Genomic DNA, 26,499 nt, shown 5'->3' with positions numbered 1-26,499 from the left:
GCTTGTTCCTTTCTTACCTATTTGGCTATTTTTTAAATTCATGTAAATCAAGCAAAGTGTTCTAGATTTTCCTTAACTCAAAAATAGTACGAATAATCCTGTGACTGACAATCAATGAATGAAGAAATAACAACCAAAGACAAACAGAATATATTTCCAAAATATACTTATTACTATACCACATTTTTCTCTAAGGCTAATCAACTTATCTCCTTTTTCTTAAAAAAAAAAAAAAAGTCTACTTAAATTAATTTCCAGATGTGGCAGAGAATGGTATCAACAACGATTTACACAAAAGCTGGCTGCTGTAAAGCCAACTCGTTGCAGAAAACCCACCTCCATTTCAATAAAAACTATTAACTTTATTTTGTGGTTTCATATTATTACTACTCATACAGGGATTTGCATGTATGGATCTTGCGGCTAACTGAGTATTACCTGCTTGAACAAGAAGTCTACAAGCTGATGAAATACAGTTTATTTTAGTGGACTCATCGATAGGCTGGGAGCCAAGAACACTTGAACTTTAACTCTAGTTTTCCTTTTGACTCACTGCTGATCCTCAGCAATTCACGACATCTTTGATTACTAAAATTGAAATAACTTTAAAATAAGCAATTTATCTGCCTCTTCTTTAAACACCTGTTTTGAGAAACTCATGTTCCACTGGAACTATTTAAATCGTAATCTCAAGTTTCACTTGTATCTAATGCAATTCACCTTGAGAAGATTCCCAGTAGAAAAATAAATAAGCAAGCACTATTTTGAGGGTGAAAATATCTTCTAGGTGACCGACTGCTTAATAAGCTCACACTGCCCCAGCACTGATTCTGCAGTTCAAAAGAAAAGGAAAACATCCTGACAGCACTCACTGAGGAAGTCACTGGCGTGATGACAGCCGAACAGCTTCAGGTATGACAGCACCTACGAAGTCCAGCTGTCTACAGCGGCCACTCACCCAGCTCCCACCACACCTCTGAAACTGCATGTGGTCATAGTCTCTAAACTCATGCCCAAATCAAACAGACATCTGAAGTACCGGGTTCTAGATAAAGACATGCTCCCCACAGACACCGGTCAGGAGGTGAGGAGCTGCCAGTGCCACAGCGACGTGTGTGCGGCCAGGATGAAGACTGAGCTGGGCCACGGCTTGCAGACACTGGGTGTAGGTACTGCCTGACACCTTGCTGCCAGAGGCACAGAAAGAGAGAAACAGTCCAGAAAACGCTGCTGGGCCAGTTGAGATAGACCCTTTCCTCTGCCAAAGGCAGATCTCTGTCTGACAGGCCCCCAGCGAGCCCTCCCAGACCACCCCCGGCGCAGCAGCTCCACATTAGCCTCCGCAAACGAGGGCTCTGCAACCCACCGCAGCGTGGTCTCGCCGAGCCACCGCCGGCCGGTGTGGCGGATCTGCCAGCCGCTGAAGGAAAGCAAGCCCGGGCACCCGAGCTGGCGCACTCCGGCGAGAAGCGCATCGCCACCGCGCACGGCCCGCAGCTTCTGACAGGCGGCCCCTGCGGCCCGCCGTGCGCACCCGCGCAGCGGCTGCGGAACGCTGCGGCAGCGCCTCCGTGCCCTGCAGCCACCGCTCCCGCCGCCCGCTGCGCCCGCAGGTGCCGCCCGGCCCCGGCACGGCCTGGCACCCTGTCCGCGGAGCCGCGGCAGCCCCCGGCGCTGCCTCCGACGCCCCCACGCCACGGGCGACCCCGCCGCGGGGCCGGGGGTCCTCGGGTGCCGTCGGGGCGTGGGGTCCCTGGGGCGGCGGCCGCCGCCTACCTGCTCCGTCCCTGGTCGGTGTAGCGGGTGAGGAAGAGCCCGTCGAGGTCCTCCTCCAGCCGGCCCTGGAAGCCCAGCTGCAGCACGTAGCGGCGCCCGGCCCGCAGCCGGCCGCGCAGCTCCAGCACCGCCACCTCGCCCGCCGCCTCCTGCCGCAGCGCCGCCACCTCCACGGCGGCGCCGGGCTCGGGCAAGGGACCGCGCACGGCGGCGGCCCCGCGGCTCCGCAGCCCGGAGCTGTGCAGCACCGCCGCGTCCGTGTCCTGCCGGCAGCGCACCGTGATGTTCACCTGCCCGCTGAAGGTGAAGGGCCCCTCCTGGCCCGGCCGCACCCGCGGCCACAGCTCCAGGTCGTAGTGGAGCGGCAGGAGGTGGCGGGGCAGGCGGCGGCCGGAGCCCGCGGCGGCAGCGGGCGCCGTTGGGGCGGCGGGCGAGGGGGCGGCGGGCGAGGGGGCGGCGGGCCAGGCGGGCGGCGGCGGCGCCTCCTGCCGGCAGCGCCCGTAGAGGGCGGCGAGCGCCAGCAGCGCGGCCAGCAGCGCCAGCAGCAGCGCGGCCAGCAGGGCGGCGGCCCTCCGCCCCACGTACAGCCCGCGGCCGCCGCGGGGACCCATCCCCGCCGCTCTGCCCGGCCCGGCCGCCCGCGCCGTCCGGTACATACGGGGCGGCGGCGCGGGGGAGTGAGCGCCTCTGAGGGCGGGACGCGCCGGGCCGGGCCGAGACAGGGGCCCCGGGTCCCACCCCCGCGCTCCGGGAGGGCTGCTCCGGCGGGGTGGCAGCGCGGGGACTCCCGGCCCCTTCGCCGGGAGCGGGGCGCGGCGGGCAGTGGCAGCGCGGCGGCGAGGGAGCAGCCGGCGGGCGGGGACGCGACGGCAGGCCGCGGCGCAGTTCCCCTGAAGCCCCAGGGGCGCTGCCGGCGGCCGGACGGGGGCCGTGCCCGAGGACCCCCGAGGATGAGTGCTCGCGGCACGGCCAGACAGAAGGCGGTGCACGGACGGGACGGGACGGGACGGGACGGGACGCGACGGGACGGGACGCGACGGGACGGGACGGCGCGGGGCGCCCCCCGCACGCCCGGGCCGGGGCTGGGCGCAGGGCGGCAGCTCGGGGCTTCTGGAAGCCTCGGTACCGGGGGGCGGCCGTCGGGCTGGAGCTGGGGGCTCCCCGCGCCCCGACGGGAGCAGCGGAAAAAGGAAAACAAAACCCCGGCCCACAAATATTCGTCCTTTTCCACCACCGTAAGGAATCGCAACAGAATGGATGAGAAAATTGTGGGGGACAGCTTGAGGTGTGCAGAGGTTTGCGGTTAGAGTGGATCAGCTTTAGAGGGAAATCTACATACATGTTAAAAGATTTCAGAGAAGGGCATCAGGCCTGAAAAATCTTTGCTAAATGAAAAAAGCACGACCAAAGTGTGTTTCTGGCAAATCGTCCTCCTTCAGAGCCTCACTTCCCTGCATAGTTCAGTTGAGGCTGTAAACACAGTGCTGTACACACATAGCTAACCCTGTTAGAATCAATAGGATTAATCCCACGTTCCCAGTTAGACACATACTTAAAGGGTTTGACGAGTTGAGGCCGGATTGCCAGCGAGATTGCACAATTAAACCTTTGCCACCTTGTAAAACTTGCCTGTTTGTTTTGCTCAGTTACAGCTACCTCTTAAATCACGATGAGCCACACATGACAAGGAGCAGTAGCCAGGAGCAGTGGCCCTTGCATGCCATTGCCTTCGATGCTTTTTAATCTGGGTTACAACATGTTTCCCCCCTCCTTTTGTTTTTTTAATTTGCACACACCACACCCCCACACCCCCCATTGTTTTGAAGCCAAGTCAATTCCTTTGGGTTTGTGGTTCGCACCATAACAGCCACCCTCAGCCCCAAACAGCTCTGTTGACAAAATCAAGGCATTGGATTAGGTATTGCAGTCTGTTTTGTTGCCAGAGTTAAAGCTAAACTGCCTAAAGTAAATTCACCTCAATGACCTAACACTAAAGGTTATCCCTTCTGCTAATTTATATATTTGTTAATTGAGAGAGATACCTTTCCTATGGTCCTGTAGAAAAACAGCTACTGCTTCCCTCATTCAGGGCTCAGCAGGGCTGGCTGCTATAGGTCTAAGGAATAGCTCTGAGCCACTGAACAAAGAAAGTCTGGGCTTCCAACAGAAGACCACCATCTGTTGTTTTCTTGTCACTTGAGGAATGGAGGTGATCCCCTCTAGCAGGCTGTTGCACTGGTTGTGGGTTCTCCCACTCTTCTCGCCCCGTTTGCTGCCTGCACCAATGCCTTTGCTGCTGTTACCCATTAGCTTCCAACAGACTGTCTTCTGGCACTGGCCCATCTTCTGCTGTTCTCTTTCATACAGTTCAACTTCCATGTTTCTGTTTCTGTGCTTGATTTCCCATTTTGTTCTCATCTACCCCAGTCTTCCCCCCACACCCTGGGACCTGTCTCTGTTTCTCTGGTTCAGGCCTCCGTACTCTTTCACTCAACCCACCATCCTGTCCCCCTTCTGTCCTTGTACATGCCTCACACACCTTTACTCTTCATCTTGCACATCAGCAGCTTCTTCCTTTTCTCCTAGCATGTTTTGCAACACCCGCTATATTGCTTTAAGACTGCAACAATCTCCAACAAACTTCTTGGCGGTCGCTGGACCTGCAGCCACACAACAGCCCTGAACAAACTGCCCTCAAACAAGTATGATCTGCTGGATGTCACTTAAAAGATTTCACAGAAAATGTTTTCAAGTATTTAGGAAACTATCTTTTCCCTCATAATGTCAATGTAAATCTGGGAAGCAGTGTGTTGTGCCAGTCCAGAGTTGCTCCATCCCATGGAAATGCTGATGCACTATGGAGACCAGGTAAGATGAATGATCAAGAGGTCCCACAAAGATCAGGAAAGAAAAGACAGTGTTATAAAGAAGGAAGTGATGAGAAGAAGAAATCACATAAGTGTACCAGTGTTTCTAAAGCAAGAGAGCAGACACTGCAGAAAATTATGCAGTATTTCCATGCCCTGCTTTCCAAATGTCTTTTTATACACACTCAACATTGTTCAGTAAAACCATGCTCATCCACTTACCCCTTCAAAACAAAGCAGAGGCAAAATCAAAACTGTGAGGCATTTCATTTCACATCTATGAAAATCAGCACAACTGCTCAGTAGTAAACCTGTAAGTAGTGCAGACCCCACAGGAAGGTTGCCCTTCATGATGCAGGTTGTGTTTGAAAGTTTACAGTTCATATCCATAAAACGTCCTTTATTTTCTCTTTTTTGTAGTGGGGAATTAAAACCTGGTCCTTAATTAACACATAATACAAACACAATGGTTACAGTAAACATTTTAAGAAGTGTTGTTTAACTACCTTTTCCTCCCAAGTAATTTGCTACCTTATAAAGCGAGTGATGGATGAAGGCTTTTGCTAGCCCATGACTGCTGCCCACACACACACACACGTTTGAAATGGGAAAATGCTTTGCATGCAGTACAAAATGTGTGAGTAGCAAGTATTACTGTTCACCATCCTCCTGAACTTATTTGTGCAGTTAAGATGTCTGAATGACATGTTTCTGAAATCAAAGTTGCAGGAGGTTCTGGGCCAGGACAGACACTCTGGCCACAGCCTGTCAAACACAGTCTTTTGTTCAGGCCATAGCTCAGCCCAAATGCTGACCTTGGATGAAAACGGGAGGCTTGTATTTAACTCAGCAGAAGCCTCCGGTACACATCTGAAGGTAGAAACAAATCACCTGTTATAAAAGAAGTCAGACAGCTCTGAAGGACACCAAAGCATCTGACAAACTTTACTGTCTTGTTTTTATCTTTACTGTCATGAAGGGGTCTGTGCCATTCTCACTAGCTGTTCAAAGTCCCATTGCTGTCCACTGAATTTTAAACAACAGAAAAAGGTTACATATGACAGCATGGGACCTACTATCTGTTAAGGTGCAGTAAGGTAAACAAAACTTCATGTGGCAGGTGGCCAGGAAATTTGACATGAAATTTCATTAGCAAAATATTACAATGACCCATCCTTAAAGTTCATCATGATTTTCAGGTTGATAGTATTGTTACTTTGATATCATCATAAATCTTACATATACCGAATGCAACATGTTTAAGCAATGTGAAATAATGGTTAGGCTGAAAAATTATTCCCTAAATCACATTGCTAGTGATCTGTTCAACCTAATTTGAGAAGTTCTGAGTGATGGCACGTGTGGCAGTTCCAACAGTGGCAGTCAGGGGTGATCAGCACTCCTGAAACTGTGTTTCTAACAGAACAGTAGATCTTGTTTCCTCTTCAGGTTTTGGGCAGGTGCCTGATTTTTTCTGTTTACAAAGCCAGACCAACACTCCTAGTCATAAGGGATCCATGTGCACCACCTAAGTCCATGAAATCCCAATTACTATTTTTTTGCCTTGGTCTGCTCTTTTATGCACTGTAATTTGCTGTGCACCATTTATTCTCCTTCTTTAACAGAGCCAAAAATATATCAGAGCTGAAAATGTTGTAATGCCTGGAAGTATCTGTGGCAGAGCTATTTCATAGGAGATGCTGAAGTAGCAGACCTTTACTATTGCTCTGAAGGTCCGATTTAGTGGGTATTTCAGGTTTCCCAGCCATCTGAAGTAAGAAGCGTGAGCTATAGCTGGACATACATAGCTAGTGAGGACCATAACTTCTTACTGGACATGTCAAAGAAGTCTGCAGCTTTCCTGCAGGCTCAGGATGAGTACTTGGCATTGTCCTTCATGGAGTATGTATCTTCAATATCAAAGACAACACAGGTGATACTAGTTACCAAGTAATTGAAATTAGACTTGAAAGAATGAGGTCTCCTTTCCCTAATAATAAAGAAACACACAAGCAAACAAACCACCAAAACCTCTGCTTCAATGTTTCTGTCCTAAACAGATTTTCTACACTCCCTGTATAGATCTGCCAGTAGATACAACGTTTACAAGCTGGCACAGTAACTACTGACCATGGATCTGTGTATGAGTTGACAAGATTGCTTAACTGGCCAGTACAGGCCAGTACAGAAAGGTAACGTGGAGAAGACTACCAATTTTAAAAGGGTCAAATCTGAACAAGCATTGGAGTATCGTCAAAAAAACATGAAATTGAAAACTCAGATTAACTGTTTGGAGTGAGGTGTCTTTCATTGCATGGTGGTCATGATGTGATCAAGGAAAAATACTTGCACCACAGACAGCCATGCATCTAATTAAAAAATTGCATGTAGGGAAGCATGCTTGAAATGATGCCATTATTGGTAATGATGTCTAATACTGTAATTGAAGTAAGTTTTCACTCATGCTTTGATTAAAAGATACTCCTCAGTGTTTCAGACCAACAGGCCACTGATAATCCTCTGTCTCACAGAGTAACAAAACCATACAAAAATTCGGTTGTAAATTCTATTCTTGTTTGACGAACGAGCTGTGAAGTTTTTACCAGGGCTTCACTGACTGCCTCTGTGGAGATACGTGCCAATGTGATGATTTGGATCTACACAGCAGATGGTGGGTAGCAGCAACAATTCTCACCAGGGAAGAAAAGACAGCAACTGAGGCAAAACCATTCTTTGGATACTTCTGCTTGTGGAAAACAACAGAGTAATCCCTAAATGGTATAGGTAAAATGAGGTAATGATGAACCACAAAACAGAGTGTTAACAAAATAGGCAATCTGTCCAGTGAGCTGAGTTGCACCCAGAGCTGGAGAAGACTCCCTCCAAACAGCTCAGAGTGCTCAAAGGGGCAAGAGAGGCCTGCAGCCCTGTTTGAAGGTGTGGTATCTGGGAAAGCCCCCTCCTCAGAGGGGAATGGCAGGAAAGCCTTTCCAGGGAACAGGCAGAGACCCACAGAACAGTATGGGAAGTAACCAAGAAGTAACCACAGGAGACATGAAAAACACTATCCAGAATATGAGCAGGAGATGAAAATTACACCATAGCTGGAATTAAGGACACTGCAGTTTTATCAGTAGGTTTTTTGTATAGTTGGTAACTCTGTCAGTTGGCTTCTGAGCTGTGGCAGGCAATCAATAGGACTGATAAACCAAGTCTTGCAACTGAGGATGTGTGGGAAAGAAGTGTATCACACTTTCACCAGTTTGCTTAGCAAGAAAAAAAAAAAAAAAAGTAACAATACACTTCCAATTAGAAAGAAGTTTTGAAAAAAAATTTAAGGATTTAATAAGAAAATGACGAGTGAATGCATGACTCATTTTCAACATGTGAAACTTTGTTCCAGATGGCATTTAACTTTTCCTTTTGTGAAATTTAATGTTTTCTGATTGTTACCACAATTAAAAACAGTTTGAATACATATCAGCTTTTCTCCAAATATGCCAGCATTTTCAGGCTTGTGCCTGGTGAGACTGTATGAAAGTGAGCAAACATTTCACCAGAAATAACTTGCAAGTGTTTGGGTTTTTTTTAAATGGCATTAAATGTCAGTAGATCGTTATTGCTTATATATGATGAATGGTGGCATTTTCAAAGTTGTTGGCCCTTTTTATTAATTGTTTTACAGTCCTTCAGATGCCTGGTATTTTTCTGCTTCACTGAAATGAACCAGGAATGCAGCATTTGCCCCCTGAGTGCTAGTCATTCTATCAGCTCCATGGGAGGAACAGAAAGCTACAGTTTGGGGAAGTGACATATTGAGATAGTGTAAACTATTTCTCACCTATGGAGTTGGACCAACGAAGCTGGACCAGGGACAGGCGTCTCTTCTCCCTTCATCTGCTTTTGTTGTGAGTAGGGCTTTTGGATGGTATGCAAGTCTGAGAATGCAACAGGCAAGTACAGGAAATGCTTCACGTAGCTCACTTCAGCCCTAGAGCTGCACAGCGAGCTGAAAGAAATAAGCAGAACCTCTGAGTGTCCAGCTTGCTCTCCTGTCACTACAAGGAATATAGCAGAAGAGAGAGCAATGGCTGTTGGTGCTGGAACTAATCCCTTCATCTGCACTAGACAGGTGCCACCTAGTCTGCCTGTCCAGAGCTGTGGGCAATGATCGGTCTTTGTCAGGACTTTTGAAAATGGTCTCCTGGTGCACCTCATGCACTCCAACCACCAACAGACATTCAGTCCTGGACACCAGAAGAGAGAGATCCAGGACACCACAGCTGATCTGAAGTTAACCCCCTGGAAATGCATACATTTTGAGGACTGGGTCCTCTGTATCAACTGTTTTGCTCTATAGATCCACTCCATCAGGGCCACCCTATCTGCATACATCAACTTAAAATTTCTTGCCCCACTGCCCTAGGAAACTGCCTGCTTTTTCTGTGCTGAGAGTTAGTTCTGCAACACAGCATTTTTTTGTATCTAAAGTGAGCACCACTGGTTCATCACCATCTTTAAAATAATAATAATAATAATAATAATAATAATATAATTAATAATAATAATAATATATACACACTTCAGATAATGAAAGATTGTTTTGAAATCTCTCCTCTTAGTTTGCAAACCAAGATATTTTCTACAGTTTGTGATGTGCCTAATTTTCTAAAATTACTGAGAAATGAGGACAATTGCTTCCTCACAGGTTTCTTTTCCTATTAAAATCTTCATTAAACCACTTAGACTAGAGAACACCAGAAAATTACTGATGTGAATTCACATGCTGGCAGAGAACTAAATACCCAAGACTTCAGCAGCTTTAAAGCTTACAGATAGCCATCATGTCCAGAATATGGGTATTATATTTTGCAAGATACACTTCTTGAAGTGTATCTTGAAGTTCACAAAACACTCCCCAAATCTTTTATCAGTCCAACAAACCTGTGCTTCACTGCAGAATGTGGCTACATGTCAACTTGTGATGAAATTGGCCAGAGCTCTGCGTATCCCTACAGACTGTAGGAAGCCTCTATTCCAGGGCCTCTTTCTGGCAGATCTTTGGTGGAAACATACTAAGGCTTGAGCCTGATTTATAAATTAAATAAAACATGTCTCCACTTTAACTCTTTGTTGTTCTTGCATCTCAGAGCACTCTGCCTATTTACGATTCTTGCCTTCGCGCAGCCTGCAATCCCATTGCAGTTCTCTATTCCTACTTGCCAGGTCTGCTCTCGCAACCCCTAAACCTGATCTCATCTGATCCCTAATTCTCTGATCCATTCAGACAAAAAAGAGGAAGATGTTTGCTGAAGCCTGTATGATTGGCTGGCAAATAGTTTCAGTATTATTGGCAAATCTCTGTACTTTGTGGCATGCAACATAGCACAAGAAAACCTGTATGTGACAGCAGTCATGGAAGTGTTTTAAAATGCATGCATTACAAAATACAGTTCATAAATCTTACATGTAGATAGACTTGGGGAGGGGATGTACCCTGTGCTGTTACACAAATCTGTTTCCTACGAAAATGTGACATAGAATATGGTACAGAAATGGGACATCCCCACTCACAGTAGGATAGGAATAAAGTGTGTACCTAAAATTGTGTGTAAAAAAATACTACTGCTGTTTACTATCCCCTGTCTTAGGTGCAGAAAAGATCACAACAGAATAAGGAATGTGAGTCAGCCTCTGAATGGCTCCTTCCATTAATAAAATACCACTTTTGTGCATTTGTCTGTGTTTTTAAAACTATAATTGCAAGAACAAGAGCTTCTTATAGACTGCCTCTGAGGATAGTTCAGTGACAGTAATAGAGCTGGAGAAATATTTCTAATCTTTCTTTTTTGCATACCTGGGAGTGCAGGCTGATCCATGCATGCAACTCCCAAGCGTGCTGTGGTGGTTTCTGAGATGATAAGGGAAAGGCATTACGAAAACACAGGCAGGATGCACTTCTAAGGAAGATGGAGATAGTGATATGAAGATCAGTGAGAAGAAAACTCAGCTGATGGCAAGGTGACAAGAAATGATAGGAAGCCACAGGGCTTAGAAGGTAGCAGGCTGGATCACCAGTTTATTCAGGGGATAGTTTCTGGTTGATTAGAGTCTAGCTGCGGGAATGCTACAGTTTTACTAGAAGGTCAAGATGGGGAACTTCTGCCATTTATAATCAATCTAAAGCATCAAATTAACAATTCTCTATGAAGGACAGACCGGCATGTCACGAAAAGGAGGATCCCAAATCCTTCATGTCTGTACAGTGGTGACAGAAGCAGTCCCCCCACCAAAAAAAAAAAACAACCAACCAAACAACCAACCAAACAAACAAAAAATAACTGGCCAAAGACTAAGCCAAGTTCAACCTGAGAAAGTTCAGATGCATGTAACATGTCATTAGTTTGCTCTACAAACAGAAAGAATTATGTCAGTAAAGTACAGAAACAGGCTGCTAGCCACAATCTTCACTCTGAAAGCATCTATCTGCAAAGGAAGAAAAAAGCCAAGCCTAGCAGGCAGACAAACCAAAGTAAATACCAATGAGAAAACAAGTACATTCTGGGAAAGCATTCAGACCTTCAGGCTATGAGTAGCTTGATGCTGACATTGGGGAAGAACACTGTTTTTTAGTGCCAGTCCCTCTGAAAAAGGGTGGCACACCCATCCCACTGCCCGGCAAGGCTTTGGGACATCTGCTGAGGTGACTGGACCTCACACAGTGAGCCAGTCAGACAGGTTTTAGAAAACTGCATTCTTGGACTCCTCACTGAGAAAGGGAAGCTGATAATGGACAAACTGAATAAGCCACCTGCCTCTCTTTTTATTGCTTGTCTACAATACATACCTGTATTACTTCGTAAATTGTCAGCTAGTGACTGATATATTGTATAATTCAATCAGTTACTTGGAAAGAAAGATGTTTGGTGTATTTTTTATGAACTTTAGTTCTTAAGGCACTTCTCCCACAGCTGTCCCAAGTCACTATCATTCGTATCTTTGAAGGCTTGTCTGGTTCACCACACTTCCTTTACTGCTCTGGTATCATACTGCCGCAGTGTCATTTCCATCTTTAGATGCCAGCATGCCTCTAGGTCTCCCTTTTTTTCAAGGATTTATTTCTAGCATCAGACACCACTCTTGGCCTTTACATCAGTCACTCCTGGTTCTGGAGGGACCACTGCACAGCTCATGTATTTATTTCCTTATAGTCTGCGGAAAGGAGGAGATCACATCCTGTCTCAACAGCACCACTGTAATGCCCAGACCGAGACCTACACGGCAAAATGAAGAAAATGGATGGAGGCCTTTCCAGGGGATACTCCAGTGCTGTGACAAAAGAAAGAGCTCTTGCATAAGAACAATAATGGACAACAACTGGACCTATGCACACATTTTCAGTTCCAGCCCCTAACATCATGAATGGGTCTTATTTTCTTCCCTGGGGTGACTCCTGATGGAAATTAAGCAACCCTACAATTGCAACTTCAATTTTAACCAGAACTTAAAACCTGAGTCCCACAAGATCCATGTCCTACTCCCTGAAGCTGACCCTGAAGAAGAGATACATCTGAAAGCCCTAGCAGATGTCCAATATAACTGTATCAGCATTATCATGGGCACGCTTATAAAAGGAATTTTAAAATAACTTTTGTTCTGGGGATCTCATGGGAGCTATTGGAAGCTTTTCAAGCAAGCTCAGTTTTTATTACTAACCCCACACCCATTTTATGGAGGTTCCAAAAGATGTCCAGGATGAACAGTCTATGCTTTGTAGTGTTTCCGTTTCTAAAGTATGAAGCCCTCCTGGTTTTGATTACCCCTTTCAAGCACACCCTCAGTCCATCCACTCATTTAATATTCCCTCCAGTCCCTCATTGCATGACTTCTTCCCTCAACATGTGCTCAAAATAGTGGCTATGCCAATAAAATGTGAACTCCAAAGTGTTTATTTCTGTAATATAATGAAGTGTTCTCTTTCCCTTTCAGATGGCTACTGTTCCATACTCCACTTCAGCTGACAGCATCTCAGAGGTTATAAACAGACACTTCACAGAAAAGGCTTTTTTCCCACTGTGGTTGATGTACAAAGATGTATTTCAGCATAGAGAGTACATGGCTTCACATCCCAACAACTTAAGTTTACAGTTACTTTGAGCCTCAATAGGGTATTTTTCCATAAATCAAAACATTTAAAAATGGAGAGGAATGACTAACAAGGAAAGTGGAAGTATAAAAACACAAAATTATTTTGACATGAATCATGGAAGGCAAGGAAGTCATTCCAGGGCTGGCCAAAAGTGACACCAGCACGGACACTCTACTGCAGCAAATTTTTGGTGACCACTGTGTAGAGTAACATCACTGATATTTTGCTAATTCTTCTATTGCTTTTTCTGCTGATCAAACTGGAGATAACGTATTTCAATGTAAAGATAACCCATAACATGTAGTTGAGACGCTCCTATTTTGCTTGGATTACATAAAAGCATATTCAGCAAACATTTCTCCCAAACATTGCACAGGCAAAGGCTGAGATGTCTTACCTACATTGAAAAAGAGTATTACCTTTCTTGTCTTATATTTATTTAGACATGTATCTCATTGACTCCATCAGATTAATTTCTGCTCTATACCGATATGCAAGAACAGTATGGATTCTGTGAAGGATGAAAAATACTGTCAAAAATAATCGCTTTGTGTTTTATTCATCCCTTTTGTCCACCATGTTTCTCTCTGCTCACTCTAGCATGTTGCTAACCCAGGGGTTAGACCTTGAGAACTTGTTTAGGCAGGCAGCTCATTATGAACTCTTCAAAGGCACCATTTGCTCCATGTTTGTGTGAGGAGGTCTTTCAGATTCACAGAAGTCATAGATGGAGCTGAAGAATCATGATAACATAATCCATGAGCCGTGATCCAAAAAAACTCCGGTTTCTTTTTTCTGGATTTGTTTACTGGCATCATACAATGTGGACTAGCCATTCCAGATGTTTCTTCAACTCCCATTAATAAAACCAAATGCAACCTTTGACCCTTCTGCCAAATCTGGCTCTATTGTCCTTCATCCTTATTCCCCCTTTCATATTTTTGTTGTTATGGCAGTATTTTCTTAAAGTTGGATAAAAACTAGAGTACATTAGAACCCAACCCTTTATAATCATCTTTCCAATCTTATTTTGAAAGGCACGGAAATCTCAAATGTTGAACCCTAACATCTTGTCTCCATTTGGGTTTGGGAAGCACAAAGGGTAAAATGCGGACCTCACATCAATTGAGTTCTTTCTGCAGGTGTCTGGATCATAATGCCTAGCCAACGCTGCCATAAGATACAGAGTATGTGCAGATACTCAGGAAACAAATGTAGACAGAAGTGCAATTAATATAGCATTATATGAAGGTACAGTATTTAACCACTGCTTCTCTGGGCCAGAAAGGTGTTGTGAAATGGAAAAAGCAACCATAGAGCACAGTAGACAATACACTTTCCAAGAAAGGTATGTCCTCATCTTACCCCCTCCATTGTCCCTTCAGGAGCTATCTCTCGTGACCCATCACTTCCTTCCCCCTTGGTAATGAAGTTCCCTTTAAATACCCTTAAAATCCCCTGTTTGAACGGTAACACACACCAAGTTACAGTGTTTTACTCTTCTCAGTTTCTTTACTTCTCTCTGTTCACATTCTGTACATTACGGGATCAATCCTATTGCTAGTGAATCTTCTCAGACAATGAGTAATTTTTCAAAAGAATGTTAGGGGAAATATCCCAAACAAACTTGTTGGACCAAATGCAGCTATACAGGACTCTGTCTCTGAATAGAACAACCACATATATTCACTTTGATGTTTTGGGTTTTTTTTCCCAAACTGGGAATATTTTCAAAATTTAGTTATCACAATTGTATTTTAAAAAAAACAAGTGACCCAAATCCCTGGCAGTATGCCACTTTTGTTATACTACTTGATCACACTTTCCCTTGACTCACATAATAGATACTTCAGTTGCATGAGCATATTTTATTGTATCATAAAGTCACAGTCTGGGATTACTTCAAATATCTTAACTGTTCCTTGTTGTGGGTAGTATGTAGCATAAATAATGAAGCTTGGAGTGCATCCCAATAATTACCTCAGTACTTTAAATATGAACATACACAGCTGGTTACAAGATTTGAAGATTCTCTTATTCTGTATTGTAAATACTGTCACCAAAGCACTTTTGTTTGCAATTGCAAAAGAAAGAGGCAGACAAACAGCAAGACAACATTTCTGGAATTTTATATGTTAAAACCAAAAATTCCAGGAACAGTCTAAATAATCAGAGAAATGGAACAGTAAATTTCCAGCAGGAGAGGTTAAAAAAAAAAAAAAAGAAAGAGGAAATTCTGAACATCTGCTCACTTATTTACATTACACATTTTAATATGTGTAAAAAGATTGTTGCCTCAAAACCAAATGAGAAATTCGTAAAGGCTGAATGTTACATCTTTTATGTTAAAAATTCATACAAACACATTCCTTTCTATTTAAGCTAGAAAGTCTTTATGGTTGCTTCCAAAAGTATCTGACCTTTTCTCTTTTGTAAAATTGATTACCACAACAAAATGACTACAGTATCAGAAAATTCACATACAGAGCTCACTAAGCACCCTATCACACAGAAAGGACCACCCCCTCCAACAGCCTCAGAAATCAGATCTTGCCCATGCAATCCATGGGGACAGTCTGGTGAAATGAAGAAAAGCTGTGCAAGTGGAGAGGTTGCTAGGTTCCGGAAAGATAAGTAAGAACAAAATAGCTCAGTGATACAGACTGTAAGTAGCAAAATAATACCAGGGCCTTGCATCTAGTATGCTGGTATTGCAGCTTTTTCTTCTTCTTTTTTTTTTTTAATTTATTTTTATTCTGTTTTCTTTGCTTAGTCTTCAAGAGCCTCTCAAAACTCAGATAGCATGCTCAAGGCTGAATCCTTAGCTTTACTCTTGCCAGCTGTAGACAGACATTCATAGTGCAGCTGTTAGCACACCTACCGAGGCAAATCCTGCTACACAGCAATGGTAGAATATGTGTGTATCTTTAGCAGCAAACAGAAAACATTGATTTTGGTGAAAAATATAAAAATGACACTTTGACTCAATAAGAAGTAAAACATTTCAAAAGTATTGTGATACAAGAATTATTTACTTTAAAAAAGAAGAGAGGGGGAAAAAAAGTAAGTATCTATAGTGAAAAACAAGAAAGAATTTGAAAAACAGAGGCTGTTAGTTAAATCCTTACAAACAGTTACTGAAACATGGCCTTAGAAGGAGCAGACACCATGAACAATTCAAGCTAGGGCACAAGAATATAAGCTCAAGAGAACCAAATGGTTAATGGGACCAAACAGAAAATCATGTGAACTATGTATGAACTATCCTAATTAGTTCTAAGAGATAACTAAGGATACTAAGAGATTCACCCTGGAGCAAAGGAAACCTCCTACTAACAGAGCCCCCTCCCCACAGAACAGGTGGGGTGAAAAAAAAAGAACACTGTACCTTTAAATGGAGGCGGTGTAAGAACGAAAGAGAATTAAGTGTGACTAAAGTAATTGTAAACAATTGTTCAAAGTGCATTAAATGTTTTACTATATGTTAAGAGGTATGTTGGCTTTGTGGAATTACCAGCCAGCACCCATCTCTACACAGACATGCAGCAAACAAGTATCTCGACTCTGTGTGCAGATCAGCAACTAGCACTCCACGTGAAGAACCCAGATTTAGGGTAACAGTTGGACCGTATAATTTCAAAATTATTTTCATTTTGAAGTGTGTTTTAAATTATTCACATTTTAATCTTACACAGTCATTTTCTGTGTATTATCTTTTTTAATATCAGTTATGAAACAGTGAACAATGAAGTACTGGATATAATGTCCTAATCTCTGTAATTAATTTCCTGAGTAAAATTTAATACACTTATTTTCAAAATACCTGCAGTAATTCTAATAAAAAAGTAATTATGAACAGATATATAATAAAATAACTTAAAATAAATATACTATAAAAATAAAAAATAAAAATACATCTACCAAGCTCTAAATTTGAAGTGAAACATTGAAAGTTCAGCAAAAACACTTCAACTAAAGTGAAACTAAGAATATGTAGAAACGCTGGAAGTTTTTACCAGTTGGATTTATTGCTGCAGCCAGCTCTGTGCATTCTGGGGATGTAATATATACAGGCAAGAATGTTACTGGGTGACTTTTGGTATGTTAGCAAATACTCAGCTCTGTGGTATCAAGGAGGGTGCAATTTCATCTTACATGTCTCTAGCGGCAACAATGGTTTTAAAGCTTCCTGTCTTCCTTCAGTCTTGACTATTTATTCCTGTCCCCATGCAGCTGTTCACCCCCTCCCGTTCTGAGCCAATGTTATGGTCTGTGAAAGCAATGGGAAAGCACACGAACACCCCTGCCCCCAGCCCTTTAAGAAGCAAGAATGAAAGCAATGATGAAGCATTGATTGTGCCGTTTTCACTCATATTTATTGAATTATTTGCTTCTCTAAAGTCCACATAAATATTGTTAATCCCTGTACAGTATCACGAACTGAGTGACCATATGGCATGGTACTCTTCTCACTTAAAATCAAGACATCTGAAGGCTGACAAGCCAGAACGAACCCCACATCACTATAACAAAACTGGATTCTTATCAAGAATGTTAGGATAAAGCCAAATGAATGCAAGCGATGTGACTCTGCCTCCTAACCTTTGTGTTTAGACCCTGTTGCATTAACCAATGAATGACTGCGTGGTGGTTACACTCCACTTCTTCTAGACAGCATTGGCTGAAGAAGACACTTGTCAGTTATCATAACATTAACACAAAGAAAGTGTTCTCAGAGGAGCAGGTGGGAAAGGAACCAAATCACCTTTATCTCAGCCACAGCAATATTGCTATGCCTCCTGATCCCAGCAAAGTCAGGAAAAAAGTAGTATCCTTCATCTTTGAGGGCTTTGGCTGGAAAGCTGTAGGAATTCCACATGAATTATCATTGATTCTTAAATTATTTTCTGCTGTTACAGAGCCTACAATAGATACTTCATGTCAAAGAGTTTTATATGCTCCTAAGATTTCTAAGGCAAAGGTGATAAGCTTGAAGACTATTTTGCAGAATCTTTCTCAACTGAAGAAATACAGTGAAATGAATGTGTGTTTATTTTTCAGTTGAAGTCACTGTAAGCTAAAAGACTTTATCCCAGTGCAGATACAACAGAGAATGGAAAATGTAAACCATCTGCCTGTGAAAAAATGTAAAGGATTTATGGAATGGTTGGGAGGACTTTTGCACAATGTATATGCTATAGAAAGCTTTTGCTTTTGATCAAGAGACAGCATATGCTGAAGCAGCCACAGACTCTTTGCCAGCGCGTGGTAAGAAAAACACAGCAGCTGGCAGAGACAAAATTCTGACTTTACCATGTGTTTGGAGACACTTGATCCTCACTTTAGCATTTATCATCTTAGGCTGTTTAACAGAGAGCTTTACCCTAGTCTTAGATATATTTAAATAAGCCAGCTGCACACCCAAACTTCTCAGAAAGATTATACAGCATACACTGGCATAGCAGCATCAGAAGTCCCACCATTTGGGTCCCTCCATATTAGCCTGGTGTTTTTTAAAACAAACATCACAGGACAGATGTGAAGATTCAGAAAAACACCTAAAAACTGCTGCAGTAAAATGGCTGATGTAATCATCAGATTCATTCAGTTGTAATACTGGGAAAGACAAGGGGTCCCTTTGGGCTCAGTGATCCTACACTTAATTTGTCTGGGTTTGACAGGTAAGACCGTGGTCATAAGCAGCAGGAGATTTTGCAGACAGGAAACGATGGGAGTAGACAGCCTTCGGGAGAAAGCTCAGTCTAAGATTTATGTTCTGTTATTGTTACTCAGTAACCAATACAGCCAACCCCCTCAAGACAGCTAAGCTCTACAGTTACAGGGCATGCTGTATTTCATAGGCCAGCAACCCTCTTCTGTGCTCGGGGGACATGGAAAAGCAAAGATACTCTTTGAGGGTGTATCAGTGTGCTCCAGGTCCTGTAAGAAAACCTAAGGAGCAGCACAAGGTTGCCTTGAATTACCCTTTCACACTTCCTGTACTGCACCTGTCTCTGCATCTCCTCTTACAAGCCCCATTTCATTTCCACTTTTTCTTGTGGCTTATCTGTGTTACCCTTGCACTTTTTAACGGATTGCTAAAGCTGAATCCTCCCAAGACTGGAGAAGAAAGGCAGGACACACACTGGTACAAACAGCCAACGCAGATCCTCAGACTTCAGAACAGTCTGGCAATCTGTCATGCACAAATGACAAAACTTAGGAGACCTTATAAAGAAATAATAACATGTGTTATGGTAAAATCTATCCAGTTCTGAAGAGCCTTTTACATTGCAGACAAAGCAAGCAGCTGCTTCTCTCCAGGCAGGTAAGTCAAGGTAATAATTAGTAGAGACAACAACTACTAAAAGATACTAAAATAGCGCAATGGACATGGATGGTTCATCCATTTGCAAAACAGAAAATATTTGGTACAGAAGGAAAGAGAAGGGCTGGAAATAGGGGGTTTGAAAAAGTAATCATGTTTTTTCACCTACATGCAGTAGCAGATTTTGCTGTAGTCTCATTCAGAGAATGAACTGAGTATCTTAGTTGAAATAGATACATAATTCTTTTCACAATAAATAGCTAGCTAGATAGAAGACAGGCAGATAGATAGATGATAGGCAGATAGATATAGATATATAATTTAATTCTCTGTAATTCTAAGCTCATTTGATAGCAAAGGACTGCCTATTAAGTAACTTTGTCATAAACAAGTGACTGAATCAGAAATACATTTTATTTATAACTGCTGTAACAGCAATTACTGGAAGTTATTTTGTAAGCTGTAAGAAACACGTATATAATTTTGAAATTTTCCAGTTAGTTATTTTTATATTTCTGTTACATATATTTCAGTTATTTTCATATATTCTGCACTGAATAGCTTATACTTTTGGACCAGTTAAAATAGCCACTTTTTAAAGCATGCTGTCTTGATTCTTGAGGTATGAATGTAATTGCCTTAGCCACATAAAGAAAGCTCTCCCAATGTGATCAACATGAGAAGACCTCTTGAGAGTAATCAAGACACATCCCTTATAGTGATGTGGACCATACAATACATAGGAGTTAAATTTTAAATCCTAGCAAGCAGTAATAGAAAGGACTTCAAATAAAATATTTTCTTATATTAAGATCTATAGTGGCAACAATAATTAGAGAGAATGGGAGGCAATAGATTCCTACAAAAAGAATCAAGATTAGTATTCACGTGAGGGTTAAAGCACTCTTCCCTGTATAGATGAAGTTCTCATGATAATACCATATGCAATGTGGTTATGACATCACAACTCCCATAAATACAATCTATTAGATTATTTTTTTTTAATGACTGTATATACATGTTTGTTTCTTAGGATACAGTTGGCATGGCTGGGTGATGGAAAACCAAACTTTCCAAACCCTACATACATTTGTCCAATCATAAATAATAACTCATCTGGGAAGTCTGAGAAGGTTTTGGTTTCTCTCTTAAATAAGAGGGCAAAAACTTCAAAAAAAGGATCGCTAGAGCTTGCATTTTGTTTTTTGTAATCATGTAATTAAAACTAAGGAGCTAAGAGCAGATACTGAGTTAATTTGCTAATGTAACAAATGAACCCTCCAGCTCAAAGGCACAAGAGGGCAGCCTGTTGGCTTGTATGCTAAACTTCACACCCATTGAATTTACCTAACTTTAGCAGATTACTCTTTTTTTAAAATTTGTCTGGGTTTCTATATGCTGCAATGCTACAATCATTACATGCTATCCGAATGCCTCAAATAGCTTATGCTATGCCTATCAATGCTAAATGGCAGATATTCTTACTAGTGTTATCAACATACCTGTTCAAGGAAGAAAGCTTTTTCAGTCTCTCCTTCTCCTGTTGATCCATTTCAGCCCGTGTGGCAAAACTGGATGTCTCAAAGCTATTTAATTACCCAGATGTTACAGATCTACAGAGAGAGAAAATAAAATCTGGTATTCTCACCTAGAGCAAAGCTGGGGGAACAGCTATCCCCCATTCCCTTTGGCGTGAGGTGGTGGACCATTCATCCCGCGTTCATTGGGTGACCCCTCGGCACATGGCACTGCCTAGCTCATTAGCTCATTCCTAACTCTAGCTTGTGTTTCTCCCCTCACCTCAGAAACACTGGGTGGGGAAGCCTGGGGAGCAGAGAAGACAAGAATTGCAGAGGCAAGTGCTGAACTGGAAACACTGCCAGCACAGGAAGATCTCAAGTTACTGAGATGCAGATCTTGTGGAATACTGGAAGCGAAACTGGCTTATTGCAGGGAGAGGTGTTGGGTGACAGAGTGTATGGATTTGGAGGAAATCAGGCTCCATTAGTCCTGCTGCTTGTGGAATAACTTGTCTTCCCTTCTAGTTTACTTCCTGTGTTTCAGCAAGCATATGGAATGTCACTATTCTAGTATCATCTTCTGAACTGGGCAAATATTTAGGAATTACATTCTAATATAGGTTCTCTTTTTCTAGTTGTCATGCACCAGATGAAGGTGCCATGGGATACTGCTGCTCAAAAGTAATGCTGGGCTAAAACTTTCTGGATAAGGATGGGTGATCATTTAAATTCCAAGAGGCAACACACATGTCCAGCTGTGTGGAAAGGAGGAGACAAACACAAAGTCCAAGTAAGGAAGGCTTAAACTGGAAAAACGTCCCTGCTGCAACATATAACTGCCTCCACACCCTTAAAACCCCCCAGACGGATAATGTCTCCCTTTTGCAGTCAGTCATTTACTGCTATTTAACAGGAAATCTGACAATATCATGCAGCTGTCTACATTGCCCTTGCAGCTAGAATAAATTGTTGCAGATTTATTCACATTATTTTAGGACTAGAAATATTAGTACCCTTTTCAAAATCCGATGTTCTCATTTGACACTCCAACTAACATATGTTTTGTTTGCCTTCACAACTGCCAGTCAGCTTGGCAATCTGCCAAGTTAGGATGTTCTGGTGCTTGGTGAACCCTAAAAAGCACCAAGTCAGTGGCAGGTCAGTATATGCAGCAACTTCCAGTGCTGCTTTGGTGTCAAGGATGTTGGCATCTTGTCATTGCATCATTAACAAGGGTGTACTTGACCACGTGACATGCTCAGGAAGACACATCCACCCAGACATCAGCTGTTGGACCTTGTTTAACACTTAACCCTTGTTTCTTTCTTCAGCACATCTAGTGATTATCTTCCCATGCATTACCCTGCTTTGGTGGATAGATTCACGGAAGCCCAGCTCTCCAAATCCACCAGAGAAGAAGCTAGGCAGCAGGCAGCAGGAAGATCCAGGCAACAGAAAGGCACTCCAATCCTTTTTTCTTATCTTAAATCTTGTTCAACATTTTGTTTTTCTGAACTCTGGAAACCGATTCACATAGTAGACGGAGACCTGCAATTCCTTACATTAACGCTGAGCTTCTTGTTAGTATGTTCATCTACAGCTGGGCAGATTACAGGCAGGGATTTTTTTCTGTGTGAAGAGAATAATTTAGACTGCTTCTCTGAGGACTTTACTATTTGGAAACAGAAACTGCTACCTAGAAAAAAAGAACACCAGAAGCAGAGGCTCAAAGCTACCTTATGAACCTGGGCTTGTGGTTAAGTGTAGTTAAGGGTTAAAAAAAGTGCCTTTTAAACATGGCCTTAAGGGCTGCCTTCTCTCCGCACACACAGCCATACTTTGAACCACTTAGGAATGTCGTGATTTGTGGTTTGATATGACCTGTGGTTTCAAACTGATGCTGAGCTTGTCATTGAGGTTACCCAGGAGATGCAGACAGATTTGTTTAGATAATTCTTTGCCAGTCTTTGCTAAACTTTGCACTCTTTAGAGGAGTTTGTGCAAACTGTAATATCTAAGAGGCTTCCAGAATTACAAAGGTCCCAAAAGAATTTGGAAGAGTACAAAAATTCATGGACCAACACTGGGAAATTTGATCATGGGGTTCAGCCCCCCTTCCTACTTTCAAGACCACTTATGCAACTTGCATAACCCCTTAGTCCAGTTAAATAAATATTCAGCTAAATAAAGCTACTCTAGCTTCACAGCAAGATCTAGCCTTCAGTTTCCATTGTTCCTGTCACAGTCCTATGCAGTGAGGTGCAAGCATTTCAAGAAAGCTGGTTTGATCAGTACTGCTCAGCCTCAGAAATGTAATTTGCAGGTTTATTGGTTTCCTTCTCAATGTGCAGTTACACAAACTGATGGCTCTCACCTACTCTGTGTGGAGTCCCAAATGGTTGGCACTGCTGAAAAGTTCAACCCTGTATTTTGTTAAAACTAGCGTGATTTTTTTTTAAACCCACGTTCTCTATGATCAGTGGTCTGGGTTTCCTGGTACCAAAGATTAAGGAAGAAAAATCTGCAGAAGGTATAAACTGGCAAAATCAGTAAAGAGCCTGGCTTGTAACCTCTCCCTACAATCTTCATAACATAAATCAAGTTGGAGGGATATGAAGAATGATATAATGTTTTATATAAACAAATAATTGTAACCATAAACACAGGAAATTTCTCCCATATAACAGTAACTGCATCTGAAGTTCAGAATCTTCTCTTTTGAAAATAGTAATCTTTTGCTATTGCATTATACAGAAAATAAAAATGCTCCACTCGTATTAGTTTGAGATGTTACATACTGAAGCAATAATCTTTTATAAGGGTTTTAATACAACATAGATGAATGTATTGGATGTTTTATGTTTTCAAAGGGAGAAAAAGCACGGAAATTAAGGTCAAATTTCTTATGGTTGAACCCATGAGGAAAATACAGAACACATTTTGTTTGTTTGGATCTTGGGGGAACAAACCGTTTTTATGGTGGAGTAGTTATATGACACTAAAGCAATCAATGTAATGTATTGCATTTCACAATCACATATTCATAAAATAGGGAATGTACTGACATCCAACATAATCAGTGTCAATCACAAAATTTGGAAAGAATTCTGAAAAATAAAAATTTGAAAAAATGCACCTCTATTTTCTAAATTATAGCATACAAAGGAGGAAAAAAGCCACCACCAAATGTTGATGTAAATCTTCATATCACTGGGATATAATAGTGAAAACCTGTTTATCATACCTGTCTTTCTTACATGAGTCTAATTCAGACTGGTCATTCAAAATGGCTACTTTTGAGATATCCTGTCTTCCTAAACACCACTAACCTCCTCATGATCCAGGTCTTCATGATGCAGTATTTTACCTTTATTCCCATGCTTGTGTTTCACTAGGAAAATGTATGGCAAACATAAACATTGTACATTGTTTTTATTGAGTATGACTTGGCAGGTACTTTGCAAGTTTTACTAGTAAAATTAAAAAAGGTGGTATCTTAAGACAGTTACAGTTCAGAAGTGGTTAGGGGGAGTGTCTGAAAACTTTCCAAACTTTGAAAGTTGTTCCTGTTCAATTCAGGGAGAAAGCCAAGATCCTTCAAGATTTCCTGCAAAGAGACAGAAAATGAAGAGCTCAGAGCAGGGGATAACATTTTGTTACTGGAACTACTATTCAACTGCAGGGCATCAGCAGTCCATGCACGGGTGCTGCTTTGGGAACTCCTTTGGATTTCAGCAAAAATTACATGCAGTGAACACCCTAAGCAAAACTTCCTGTCAACTCTGATTCACTCATTAACAGCTGTAGTCACAACTAATCACCATTTAAAATTCTTAACCTGCTGAACTGATGCCTCTCTCCCAAGGTAAACAAGCTGCTCCATATTGATTCATAATTATTTGCATCTGGGAATTACTGTGTGGTAAGGAATTATGACATTTCCAAATAAACAGTCATGTTGAACGTGAGCCTCTGTTTGTGCTTCACTGAAACACAAGATGGATCTCAATATTCCTTAAGGAGGAGTATGTTAAGCTCATTAGTTTTAGGGATACAAATAAAGCAGTATGTTTCTAATTACACCAGTGAGTCACAGTAGAGCGCAAATTAATAGGATACTTTTGTGTGCCTGAAGTCTGCCAGCATCTCCAAAAAAGTGTGTTGTCCCTCTTCCTTTCCCCAGACACAACCAATCACTAAGCAGCATTAGTCCATCATCACAGCTGGGACAGTTTAGGTCAACTTCCTTAAACTCCTCTATATGGGGACATTTATACAGTAACTACATAAGCACTACATAAGGAAGTCACACAGCCTCTTTGCTGGTTGTGCCATCCCATCTGCAAGAAGGGCAGGAAGGAGGATCTGGGGAACCACAGCCCTGCCAGCCTGGCCTTGGTGCTGGGGAAAGGTTATGGAGCAGATCGTCCTCTGAGCTATCACACAGCATATGCAGAACAGCCCGGGGATCAGGCCCAGCCAGCATGGGGTTATGAAAGGCAGGTCCTGCTTGGTGAACCTGATCTCCTTCTATGATGTGATAACGTGCCTAATGGATGAGGGAAAGGCTGTGGATGTTGTCTACCTGGACCTTAGTAAAGCCTTTGTCACTCTCTCCCACAGCATTCTCCCGGAGAAGCTGGCTGCTCAGGGCTTGGGCAGGTGTGCTCTGTGCTGGGTAAAAAGCTGGATGGGCAGCCAAGCTCAAAGATTGGTAGTAAATGGAGTTACATCCAGCTGGCATCAGGTCACTAGTGGTGTTCCCTGGGGCTCTGTACTGGAGCCAGTTCTGTTTAATGTCTTTATTGATGATTTGGATGAGGGGATCGAGTGCACCCTCAGCCAGTTTGCAGATGACACCAAGCTGGGGGGAGTGTTGACCGGCCTGAGGGCAGGAGTCTCTGCAGAGGGACCTGGGCAGGCTGGAGCGATGGGCCCAGGCCAGTCGTGTGAGGTTCAGCAGGGCTCAGTGCCGGGTCCTGCCCTTGGGTCACACCAGCCCCACACAGCGCTACAGGCTGGGGCAGAGCGGCTGGAAAGGGCCTGGTGGGAAAGGGCCTGGGGGTGCTGGGTGACGGCCGGCTGGGCAGGAGCCAGCAGTGTGCCCAGGGGGCCCAGGCGGCCAGCAGCACCCTGGCTGGTGTCCCCAGCAGTGTGGCCAGCAGGACCAGGGCAGTGACCGTCCCCCTGCCCTGGGCACTGCTGAGGCCGCCCCTCGAACCCTGTGTTCAGGTCTGGGCCCCTCTCTGCAAGAGGGACGTAGAGGGGCTGCAGCGTGTCCAGAGACGGGCAGCGGGGCTGGGGAAGGGGCTGGGGCACAGGTCTTGTGGGGAGCCGCTGAGGGGGCTGGGGGTGTTTAGTCTGGAGGCTCAGGGGGGACCTTGCTGCTCTCTACAGCTGCCTGACAGGAGGCTGTGGGCAGGTGGGGGTTGGTCTCTTCTCCCAGATAACAAGCAACAGGAGAAGAGCAAACAGCTTTCAAGTTGCGCCAGGGGAGGTTTCAATTGGATATAATGAAAAATTTGTTCATTTTTTTGTCATGAAAGGGTGGTTTAGCATTGGAACAGGCTGCCCGGGGAGGTAGTGGAATCACAATCCCTGGAGGTGTTTAAAAAATGTGTAGACTTGGTGCTTAGGGACATGGTTTAGTGATGGACTTGCCAGTCCTGGGTTAACAGTTGAACATGATCTCAAAGGTGTTTTCCAACCTAAATAGTTCTATGGTTCTATGCTTCTAAGTGTGTGGTGGGCCTTAAGAAGTGTACTACTACATAAGTAAATCTGAAAACATGCCAGTCACACCTACTCAAGACCACCTCAAACTGAAAAATATTTTAAAATCTACTTTTCAAGGCTATT

At 43.2% G+C, this 26,499-nt stretch overlaps 1 protein-coding gene across 3 annotated transcripts in view; it reads right to left on the bottom strand.

Annotated features, from left to right (window-relative positions):
• The window catches only part of LVRN (laeverin), a 40,806-nt gene extending 38,146 nt beyond the window's left edge, over positions 1 to 2,660 (bottom strand). The window contains exon 1 of one of the 3 annotated variants that reach the window (XR_005102063.1): positions 1,777 to 2,660. Coding sequence is in view for 2 of the 3 variants with exons in the window: in XM_037374512.1 (XP_037230409.1) it covers positions 1,777 to 2,432 (656 nt within the window). In the remaining variant the exon portion in view is untranslated. The remainder of the gene's footprint in view (positions 1 to 1,776) is intronic. The other 2 variants (XM_037374512.1, XM_037374511.1) reach the window with 2 other exon arrangements.
• Positions 2,661 to 26,499: the final 23,839 nt, after the last annotated feature.

This window comes from Falco rusticolus, chromosome Z (genome assembly GCF_015220075.1).
Source record: "Falco rusticolus isolate bFalRus1 chromosome Z, bFalRus1.pri, whole genome shotgun sequence".
Taxonomy (NCBI): Eukaryota; Metazoa; Chordata; class Aves; order Falconiformes; family Falconidae; genus Falco; species Falco rusticolus.
This window is presented reverse-complemented; position numbering and strand designations above follow the sequence as displayed.